Consider the following 12,067-nt stretch of genomic DNA (forward strand, 5'->3'; position numbering starts at 1 on the left):
TATAACTAATCTGGTGTGGCGGTGATCAGGGACTCTGGATATATATATATATATATATATATATATATATATATATATATATATATATATATATGTGGACCTGAGCAATACAGTGTTACCATAGTAATTCTGTACTACTCTGAAGTGGTAATCAGAATTATTTATTTATTTTACACACCATGATTGCTTATAACAGCGAATATCACTAGCAATCATTTTTTATGAGTAACTTTTGTGATTGGTCACAGCTAATTCCATGGTACAGATGGGCTGTGATTGGCCCTTTCTGTACCATATGGTCAATGTGATACGCTGTGATTGGCCCTTTCTGTACCATGTGGTCACTGTGGTAAGTCACAGAGATCAACACAATAGTACACAATGAATGATATGAATGGAACCCTTTCATTATGTACTATTGTCATGTGATCTGCTGTGATTGGTCACAGTGATCACCTGGTACCTGCAACGGCCTAATAAACTGATCTGTCATCTGCCGGTGACAGATCGTGCCAGACCACTGCCCATGATTTTGGGAGCACCAGAATGACAAAGTTCCCGCCCGGCTATCATTTGTCTTAAGGCTAGGTGGGAGGTGGTTAAAGACTAATCGATCAAGGAGGAGCTCCCATATTTTCTTACAGGTTTCTTTTAAAATGATTGTAAAGTCTCCTTATTTTTTTTTGTTAAATAACAAACCAGTTATATTTTCCTCCTCTTCCTGGGTTCCTCTTTGGCGCCCCTGACCCCTCCCCCCTGTTGAGTGCCACCACAGCAAGCAGCTTGCTTTGGGGGCACCCGAGCTGCAGCTCCCTGTGCCATTCAGACATGGAGCCCTTCCCCCCCCCCTCTCTCCTCATTAGTTCACTGAATTTGACAGCAGTGGGAGCCAATGGTGCCGCACTGCCCTCTCAGTCAATGAGGAGGCAGAGTCTCGGGCAGCTGAGATACTACTTCAATATTGCTGGATAGAGATGGGCTCAAGTAAGTATGAGGGAGGCTGCTGCACACAGAAGGCTTTTTATCTTAATGCATAGAATGCATTAAGATAAAGAAAAAACTTCTGACTTTACAACCACTGTAAGTTTGCTCCTTTCTACGTCCTGCACATTTCTGTTGGTCAATAAAAAGCAGTAATTCATAGTGACAAGCCTATAGGAACATGGTAGTGTTGGTGGTGGGAGGGACTGGGTAAGCTTGGACTGTACACAAAAGTGCTGAAATGCTGTTGGAACTACCTGGCATTTGAGTGAAGCAGAGGTACCTGTCCTTTTTTTTATTTTTATTTTTTTATTATACCTGTCAGCTCTTGGTTAAAGTGGCAAAACCTGTTAAAGTGTGTCTAAACCCAAAAAGGTAAGGTTGTGTTTTTATACTTACAGGTCAGCTCACAGTGATGAGGACACTGGCTTTAATGTTCTTGCCCCCCCCCCAAAAAAAAAAATTTAATGCAGATAAAACATCTAAGGAGCTGCATTGTGTTATATTTTTTGTTGCCTGGTTTAGCTATCCTAGAAGTACAGCCATTATAGTTGTGCTTGTTAGAGCGCTAATATTGCTTATCATCTGCTTTGTAAGATTTTATCTATAGTTATACAAAGTGTAATTGAGTGCTTTGGTACAGTGTGAGTGATTGCAAATTGCCTTTTTTTTTTTTTGTTCTAACACCTATAAACTACGTATGCAAAGTGAAATACAAATCTAATTGTGAACTTGGGATACCTTCAGAATAATAGACCTCCCTTGAAAGCATATATGCTTTTCATTGCTGTTCCTTTGTGACATGTTTGCCATTTGGTAATAAGCTTCAGATCAGGAATGTCGCTGTCAATTTATAGGCAGCATGCGTCCCTCTTGCTGCTGCTTTGCAACACTCATTGATTTTAGTAATAATACACCAAATGTGCCTAAAGCTGTTCCTAGTTGATAGGTTGCACTTATCGCTATGTGCATCATTATTCACTCTAAATCCCACCCTGCACATTATTACAGTATAGGCTAATGAATGAAAATGTTTTGAACGGTATGCTGTAGAGTTGCACAATTAATCGTTAAAAAATCGCGATCTCGATTCAACTCCCCTCACGATCTGAATCCAGCATTTCCATGATTCATACAGTGCAGAGCAATTCTCTGTTGCTTACAAGTTACAATCAGTATTTTTTGCTAGAAAATTACTTGGAGCCCCCAAACATTCTATATATTTCCTTTAGCAGAGACCCTAGAGAATAGAATGGCGGTCATTTCAATATTTTATGTCACAATGTATTTGCGCAGCGGTCTTTCAAATGCAATTCTTTGGGGAAAAATGCACTTTCATTTAGCAAACAAAACTGTTTTGCTAAATGAGATAGCTTGCTTTTATTTAAATATGTGACTAGTCTGTTGGCAACTTGTTTGATAATTGATCTGAGTACTTGATGTACTCATTACACAGAGCAGATTGTGCTTTACTCCTCACAGTACTCATAGCCTTAAACATTAATATGAAATCCCTTGCAGTGCTTTTAATGTCAGTTCTTCTATGTTTTAACGCTGCCTTTAAAATATGGCTTTTAGTGCACATGCCTTTACTCCTGCCAGTCTGCTATAAGGGGTCCATTTACATTATGATGTTGTGGTACCGCTTATTTTACCGCAGCGTTCAGAAATGCATGTTGCATACATTGGTGCGATGCGATACAGTGTGATTCATTCTAAATTACACCCCACCACACCATGCCGTCTCGTGTATTGCAGCATAGCACAATTTTTGCAAATCATGTTAGTGTATTTTGCAGCAACACACATCTGTTGTTATGGTATGCTGGGGTGCCATGCAGAATGAATGGAATCACATTGCAGAATGGCTCATAGAAGTAGTTAGATAAACTATTTTTGCTTTACTTTGAGCTGCAGTATAACAAAATAAAATTGTGGCAAGTAGCAGTGTTAGCCCCCGTTCACACTGGGGCGACCTGTCAGGCGACCTGGTCGCCTGACAGGTCGCCGTAGGTCGCCTTCCATAGAGAAGCTGCGGACCCGTTCTAATAGGAGCGACACAAGTCGCTCCGACTTAGAAAAAGGTCATTTGCAGGCAGTTGAGTTCAGGGATGTTTTTTGGAACGCAATTATTTGCGTTCGAACGTGTGTTTCCCGGCGTTTCAAATGCAGAAACGCGGCCGAACGTGACCAAACGTGAGCGAAAGTGATGAACATACGTTCAGCCACGTTATATGTTTTTTTTCTTCCATTCAAAATCAATGGTTCCCTATGGGAGCCTATTGATTTGAATGGAAGTCGCACCGCAAGTCGGATCCATCGGATCAGGATCGACTTGCGGCGCGACTTGCACTGTGAGAATCTTGAGGGGGAACTCCACGCCAAAAATGGGGAAAAAAACAGCTTGGGGTCTCCCCCAAAATCCATACCAGACCCTTATCCGAGCATGCAGCCCGGTAGGGCAGGAAGGGGGAGGGGATGAGCAAGCGCCCCCCCCCCCCCCGGACCATACCAGGCCACATGCCCTCAACATAGGGGGGGTGTTGGTGCTTTGGGGCAGGGGGAGCTCTGCACCCCCCACACCAAAGCACCTTGCCCCCATGTTGATGAGGACAAGGGCCTCATCCCCACAACCCTGGCCGGTGGTTGTGGGGGTCTGTGGGCAGGGGGCTCATCGGAATCTGAAAGCCCCATTTAACAAGGGGGCCCCCCATATCCCGGACCCCCTCCCTAATGTGAATGGGTAGGGGGTACCCCTACCCATTCAGCCCATAAAAGGCAGTGTATGGAAATAACGACAGGAGACGTTTTGGAAAGTTTATTAAAAATCTTCATCTGTTCTTCTCTGCTCTGGTCTTCTCCCTCTCCTGGTCTTCTGCTCCTTTGCTGTCCGCTCTTCTGCTCTTTTGCCCTCGGCTCTTCTTCCTCCATCAAGGTGCTTTGAGGTGGGGGGTGCAGAGCTCCCCCTGCCCCAAAGCACCAACACCCCCCCATGTTGAGGGCATGTGGTCTGGTATGGTCCAGGGGGGGTGGGGCCGCTCGCTCGTCCCCTCCCCCTTCCTGCCCTATTGGGCTCCGTGCTCGGATAAGGGTCTGGTATGGATTTTGGGGGGGACCCCACGCCATTTTTTCGGCGTGGGGCTACCCTCAAATTCCATAACAGACCCTAAGGGCCTGGTTTGGAACCTGGGGGGGGGGACCCCCACGCAGTTTTTTTCCCATTTTTTGCGTGGAGTTCCCCCTCAAGATTCTCACAGCGCAAGTCGCATCATCCTGATCCGACTTGCAGTGCGACTTCCATTCAAATCAATAGGCTCCCATAGGGAACCATTGATTTTGAATGGAGGCAGAAAAAACGCTGCTAAAAGCAACGTGGCCAAACGTGCAATAACGCCATTGGAAAAAGCTACTGAAAGCACGTTTTAACAGCTGCTTTTTCCCGGCGTCAGAACTAGCTTTGCAGCACGTTTTTTCTAACATCCCGTGTACATGGAGCCTTAAGGTTTCACCTAATACTGCATGGTCAACTTGCATTGCATCCCTGGTGCCCTCTCCAGAGTTACGAAGAGTTACATTTCCCGAAAATTGTTGCGAGACGTACCACTGCAATCAATCCAAGAATAGAATATTTTATCTTGTAGTATAAAGTTTTTCCAACTATTTAGGCAGTTTTCAGCATGTTAAGTCATGGTAGGTACAGTTAACCTCCTATAACAGACCACTGTTCTCAAACTGTGGATCGTGTACTGTTGATAATATTCAGCTCAGCTCTAGGTGATAGCTGGAAAGGCACAGTATTTATGTGCAATACATACAGTATGCAAGGCCTCCAGTGATGACATGCTGATTCATGAATCTGACACAATAATTATCTGCTTTTTGGGTTTCAGTTGCTGTTAAGTGGACAGTATTATACTGGGTCACTGGCTTTATGAAGTTATACAGTAATGTTTTCTTAACACCCAGTTGAATACAGTTTGGAAAACACTAATTTCTGATTCTAGAAATGACTGCCTACATCAGCCATTCTCAGCCAAGGTTCCGTCAGAGGTTGCTTGAACTGTGGCCAATTGACCTCCAATCTAATTGTGCCTGCATAGTTCTGAGTCCAGCACCACTTGTCTGAGTCAGCAGCATGAGACCAATGATCTTTTTAGATATCTGTAAGGGTCCTTTCACACTATCCGCTGTCTGGCGCGGTCCGTTCTCTGCTCAGCGGGGGATCGATCCGCCGATCCCCACTGAGCAGGCGGATGACAGCTCCGTCTCCATGTCAGATCCCCTCTGTCCCTTATGGAGGAATCGCATGAGAACGGACCGCCTGTCCGTTCTCATCGGATCCGCTGGACGGATGGAAAATAGGGTTTCCATCCGTCCAGATTTCACGAACAGGGTCGGAATCGGATAGCACCGGGTGTCAGCGGAGATGTCTCGGCTGACATCAGCTGCCCCATAGGGATGCATGGAGGATCCAATCAGGTCCGCCTAAAAAAAACTGACAGGCGGATCTGATCGGATCGTTCGTGTGAAAGGATCCTAAGAGGGACTGAAAACGAATGTAAGGAGCATTTTCCCATTAACCCCCGATGAATACATTGTAGCCAAGATTTCCTGAGACCTGATTTTTTTTTTGGGGGGGGTTCCATTTAGGATCAAAATGTTGAGAAAGGCTGGTCCTACTATAGCAAAGTAATTTACTGCTTGTATTCTTTGATGATCACTGCGAATGTTTTTTTTTTGCTCCTTTTTAGCATTAACATGTTGATTAACACAGGATGGAGAGCAGTACTTATGCAAAATGCTCTACAATACCAATTTTATTTATTTTATTTTTTGGTCTATAAAAACTGGTATAATCTATTTCTTGATTGTGTTTTTTCACATTGTTAAAAGGGACATTAACTCTTTTAAAGCTTCATGCACACTGGACGTTTATAAAAACGTTAGAGTTAGCTGTAGCTGCAGAATTTTTTGGGAAAACAAATCGCCTTGTATTAATATTCCATGGAGGTGGGCGCCGCTTCCGCTTTGTGCTTTTCCATCTGTTTGTAAGTGTAATGTTATTTCAAATAAAATATAAGTTTTAATGGTACTTCACAATGGAGATTTCTTTTCTCACATGGCTGGGGAGTATCCATAAGGTCATCTAAGATAACGAGAGCCACCTTTCCCTACGATTGGTAGTTGCAGTGTGTGCAGCAAGAGGATTTGCAGTCTCCCTTGGTCTTTTCAAGTGTGGTTATATATATATATATATATATATATATATATATATATATACCATTTTCTGGTGAGTGGGGAACCAAGAAGGGAGCACAGATTGCAAGCACTTTTTGGCACTTTTTTGTGATGAAGATTATGAGCGCAGAGCACCAAGCACTTTTTCTTGAAAAGGAAGAAGCACTGAGCACATTATATTCATAATTTGTTGATGGACTTTTTATTTAATATTTTTTGTAATTTATTTATTATTGATGAATTATTGATTTAATTGTATGATATTTATTGCACAAGGTTTATTGACTTAATTCATTAGTATATGGATACACAAATGCACATTTAAGCAGCGCTGACACTCTATTCACTTACAAGTCGGATCAGGATGATCCGACTTGTGCTCTGAGGATCTTGAGGGAGAACTCCATGCCAAAATAGGAACAAAAACGGCATGGGGTTCCCCCCCAGGTTCCAAACCAGGGCCTTCAGGTCTGGTATGGATTTTGAGGGGAGCTCCATGCCAAAAAATGGCATGGGGCCCCCCCCCAAAATCCATACCAGACCCTTATCCGAGCATGCAGCCCGGCAGGTCAAGAAAAGGGAGGGGACGAGCAAGCGGCCCCATCCTCTCCTGGACCATAACAGGCCACACGCCCTCAACATGGGGAGGTGGGTGCTTTGGGGCAGGGGGGGCTCTGTTGATGAGGACAAGGGCCTGCTCCTGACAACCCTGGGTGGTTGGTGTAGGGGTCTGTGGGCAGGAGGCTTATCGGAATCTGGAAGCCCCCTTTAACAGGGGGGCACCCAGATCCCAGACCCCCTCCCTATGTGAATAAGTATGGGGTACATTGTACCCCTACCCATTTACCCCTTAAAAAGGCAGTGTATGTAAATAATGACAAGAGACCATTTTTGAGAAGGCCTTTATTAAAAATCTTCCTCTGGTCTTCTCCCCTCTGTTCCTCTTCCGACGATGTCTCCCGTGATTATGCCGGCTCAGGTCTTTGCAGCTTCTTATATAGCCATGGGGGTGTGGCCTCCCAGTGATGTCACCTGGAGACCCCACCCCCTTATGTCATGCATCGTCAGATGTCACCTGGAGACCCCACCCCCATGGCTATATAAGAAGCTGCAAAGGCTGGAGCTGGCATAATCATGGAAGACATCGTCTAAGGAAGACCCGAGGGGAGAAGACCAGAGGAAGATACAAAACTTCTCAAAACTGTCTCTTGTCATTATTTACATACACTGCCTTTTTTAGGGGTGAATGGGTGGGGATACAATGTATCCCATACTCATTCACATAGGGAGGGGGTCCGGGATCTGGGGGCCCCCCTGTTAAAGGGGGTTTCCAGATTCCTATAAGCCCCCTGCCCGTAAACCCCCACAACCCCCGCCCAGGGTTGTAGGGGAAAAAACCCTTGTCCTCATTAACATGGGGACAAGGTGCTTTGGGGTGGGGGGGGGTGCAGAGCCCCCTCTACCCCAAAGCACCCACCTCCTCATGTTGAGGGCGTGTGGCCTGGTATGGACCAGGAGGGCGTGGGGCCACTTGCTCACCCCCTCCCCTTTCCTGGCCTGCCGGGCTGCATGCTCAGGTAAGGGTATGGTATGGATCTTGGGGGGAGACCCACACCGCAAAACGGCGTGGGGCTCCCCTCAAAATCCATACCAGACCCGAAGGGCCTGGTTTGGAACCTGGGGGGGACCCCCACTCCATTTTTGTGCTCATTTTAGCATGGGGTTCCCCCTCAAGATCCTCAGAGCGCAAGTCGCACCACAAGTCGGATCATCCTGATCCGACTTGTGATGTGACTTCTATTCAAATCAATGGGCTGAAAGCCGTATCAAAGACGGCCCATATGCAACCATTGAATTTGAATGGAGACACAAAAACACTGCTAAAAGCCAACGGGGCCAAATGTGCAATAACGCCAATGGAAAAAGCTACTAAAAGCACGTTTAACAGCTGCTTTTTCCTGGCGTTAGAAGTGGCTCTGTAACTCGTTTTTTCTGACGCCCTGTGTGCATGGGGCCTAATAGTTTAGAAAAGTTTGAGAAATGATCATCAAACAATAACGTAAACTGATGTTAATTAATAGTGTCAGTGAACATGTGGTAGCCAAAGCAGACAGCCTGGGAGAAGATTAGCCGAGATTACCCTGTTGTGTTTTTAATCTTAGCCCAGTTCCCAGTGGCAAAGCATATTTTCAAAATCATTCCTCCTTTTACCAATTGTACAAGCCATGAAATCCCCTGAGCAGCATTCCACAGTTTCAATGTTTGGGATTTTCCTTGAAGACTTCCCTGCATAAAGTGGCATGGCTTTTTCCACAGGATTGTTGCATTTTTCTGGCTTTTACCCTTCCAAGCAGATATCAAGAGCTCCGTGCTGAGAATGTCTGCCATGACGTTCTGCCTAGGTTGTAGAAAATCTCCAAGGTATTAAATCCAGGGTGTCTTCTTTGTGTTATTCGAATATATTTAATAGCACACATTTGGTGTTGTATCAGATGCAATTTGTTTCTAAACATGGCAGTTACCAGTTTATTATTTTATGTTAAGTAGACATTTTGTTTCTTACATCTAATTTAACATTCTTAGTAGGGTTGTTTTTTATTCTGAAAACATCACACAATAATTTGTGTGTGTGTTAGTGAGGTGTCTAGAGTTTAGTCTGCAGATAATTTAATATTTTATTTAATATTTTTTTTTTTTTTATAGTAAATGTTGGCATCCTATTCTAAACATATAGTTGTTGGCTATGTCTATTACATGCCTCTTATCTGAAAGAGACATTAGCTTGTTTTCCAGCAGCTGTTTGTAAAGATGAGCTCTCTACAGTATGACAGGGGGAAGTATGATTTAAAAATATCCCCTTATTTTATTTTAGCACATTTCTTAGAGACATTTTTTTAGGGCTTTGTCTAAAAAAAAAAAAAAAAAAAAGTTACCAGGATGAGTTTGCTTTTTTAGCTTGAAAGATATATAATGCTGTACAAGGAGTTGTTCGGTAGGTAAAAGCTCCACTCAACTCTTTTAATTTTTAATTGAGAATACATTTTATGACAATTGCAAACAAAGATTGCAGGAACGCATTGGCTGTATTTGACATTGTAACGCATATTTTATATATAATGTTGCTTTAAAAATTGCTTGAGAGATGCTCCAAAAAATGCACTGCATATATTGTATATGTGACCTTTACAAATACTCTGTTCTACTTTCTGAAATGTTGATTGGTTGGCATTGCTCCTGTTTATTAATTCATGCACTGAGACCTTTGTAAGTGAAGATCCCTGCTGTTTCACAGCTGAAACATCATTAATCATTCAAATCCTTAGACAAATCCAGTATTACAGTTTTTAACCCTTTACATGTGGGACCTATGTTAGTGCATGGCAAATAGTCATTGTAGGTACTGATTTATTCTCCTGGAAATGCCCTCTTTTCCTTGGTCTCATAAAAAACAATATTCTGTTTTAAGAATGGAGGCATCCTGTCTGGAGCTGGCTTTGGAAGGGGAACGGTTGTGCAAGGCAGGAGATTGTCGGGCTGGAGTTTCGTTTTTTGAGGCGGCTGTGCAAGTGGGAACAGAAGACCTAAAAACTCTGAGTGCCATATACAGTCAACTGGGGAATGCATATTTCTACCTGCATGAGTACAACAAAGCATTGGAATACCACCATCATGATCTAACACTTGCAAGGTAATTACAAAAAAAAGAGTGAGATTGTAAATATTGTTGGGAGATTAGAGGCTGGGTAATTGTCTAAGGAATGCATGACCTGCTTTCTAGGATTACTATTTGGTTTCAGTGTTTGTTATACATGATGAAGCCTAAATACAAACTTGTATGTGAACAGTAATTGTAGTCTTGATATAACCACACAGGAGGAGAATAATAACCAATGAACTGTAGTATATGATCACACCTATGTTCATGACAAAATGCAAATTTAAAGGAAGTGTGTGTGTGTGTTTTGTTTGTTTGTTTTTTTTTTTTATGGTTATCACACCCAATTTGCAGCTCAAGCCACTTCAACATCATTTTGCTTGGAACTTGTCTTTCCAAAATGTACATTTCTTTTGGGTTAGAATCAATTCTTTTGACCCAAATTGACTTCACTGGGAACACCTGAATTTTAACATTTTCTTGCTTTGCTTTCCATTGGCTAAAAATGAACAAAAAAAGGGAAAATAGCTTAAGCCTGAAATGCACACAAATACAAATAAAAAGGCCTGAAAAATAACCAAAGGCACTCCGCTCAAGTGGAAATGGGGCCTTAGTAAGTTGGTGTGTTTTAAAAAGAACTCCACCTTTCCCAGTGTTAACTTTGATCCTAACCCCCTATTACCTTGTCAGCTCAGTTGAGCTGAAATTACATACTCTGCCTTCTAGCAATTCCAGCGCTGTCCTGCTGTGTTCCACCAGATGGTACCAATTGCATGCCGTGTTTTTTTTTTTTTTTTTTTTGGCTTGAAGAAATCAAGAGGCTGGTTGTCCTAGCGGTACAGAGCCACCCACTAATTAAAAGTATAACTAAAGAAGTTATGGCGAACCTTGGCACCTCCAGATGTTTTTGAACTACATTTCCCATGATGCTCCACTACACTGCAGAGTGCATGAGCATCATGGGAAATGTAGTTCCAAAACATCTGGGGTGCCAAGGTTCGCCGTCTCTAAACTAAAGGGAAATCTCCGCTAATGGGACACGGATGTCGAAAAAAAATCTGACCAGGGTTATAACTCTCCCTTGCTCTATCCAAAATGAAGAAAAAAGTTTTGCCTATAGCTCTACTTTGAAGTATATGTGAAGTCTTGTTTTTGTTATTTTTATTAAAAAAAAAAAAAAGTTCTACAGCCCCCCCCCCCTTCTCTGGTCCCTCTTTGGCTCTCCTGGCCCTCCCTCCCGTTGAGTGCCCCCCCCAGTAAGTTTAGACAAAAAACTTGAAAGAACCCCAAAAAAGAAGTTCTATATGCAGAGGAAGGGGAGCCGGCTCAATGCGGTATGTCCAAACAACTTTATTATAACAAAAAAGTGAAAAGCACACATTGAAGCTACAACAAAATACGTATATAGGGTAAACATGACAACATTGCTTTTTAAAATGCACCTGAATCAAAGCAAATATGCACCATCAAAATACAGTAAATTAGGTTAGACAGAAAAATATGCACATGTAAGGGTCTGGCTCCGGCAGGTAGCAGGTAACCTGAGTGATGTGCAAATCAAAATTAAAACAGCGCTTAACACATTCAATAAATTATAATGTAAATATGAATTGTGCTCAAATTCTCTTTATATAAAGTGCAAAGTGTACAAATTTATGTGCAAAATTGATGCAGCTGCTGTGCATCCAAGCAAGTCTTGGAGAGAAGATGTAAAATATAATTAGAACAGCGCTGGCATCACATAAAAAAATTGGCTAGTGAATATATTAAAGGTTCTAAAGGTGCAAAGTGATCAATATAAATAATAAATGGATAATATAAATATAGAAGTGGACCGTCAATAAATCACAATAAACAAGCAAAAAATTTGGGGGAGCATACCCATGTATTTCTAAAGCTGGTGCAACTATGAACCAAAAGACATGTATATTAAAAAAGAATAGCGCACACATGCAAAAGAAATTACCAAATTTGAAGACAATCCATAAATAAAAATGGGGATTTGGTCCCACCATATGGCCATATAGTGCTCAAGCCCACCACTGCGTCAAAGTACCCCATTATCAGTGGGTCCTACACTATCCATGAAAAAGAGATGAATCCAGCCTTTCTAACCCTTGGAGATAATACTCCTTGCTGGGAAAGATGTACAAATGCACTACAGGGGACTCCTCCTATATCCACTTGATAGTG

At 42.6% G+C, this 12,067-nt stretch overlaps 1 protein-coding gene across 2 annotated transcripts in view; it reads left to right on the forward strand.

Annotated features, from left to right (window-relative positions):
- The window catches only part of GPSM2 (G protein signaling modulator 2), a 123,766-nt gene that overhangs the window by 30,325 nt on the left and 81,374 nt on the right, over positions 1 to 12,067 (forward strand). Inside the window, exons 1-2 of one of the 2 annotated variants that reach the window (XM_082264773.1) lie at positions 8,514 to 8,640; positions 9,686 to 9,907. In XM_082264773.1, coding sequence (XP_082120899.1) covers positions 8,597 to 8,640; positions 9,686 to 9,907 — 266 coding nt within the window. In that variant the 5' untranslated portion in view covers positions 8,514 to 8,596. Of the gene's footprint in view, positions 1 to 8,513; positions 8,641 to 9,685; positions 9,908 to 12,067 lie in introns of those variants that run through there. The other variant, XM_082264772.1, reaches the window with a different exon arrangement.

This window comes from Pelophylax lessonae (assembly GCF_965119305.1).
Source record: "Pelophylax lessonae genome assembly, chromosome: 8".
Lineage (NCBI taxonomy): Eukaryota > Metazoa > Chordata > Amphibia > Anura > Ranidae > Pelophylax > Pelophylax lessonae.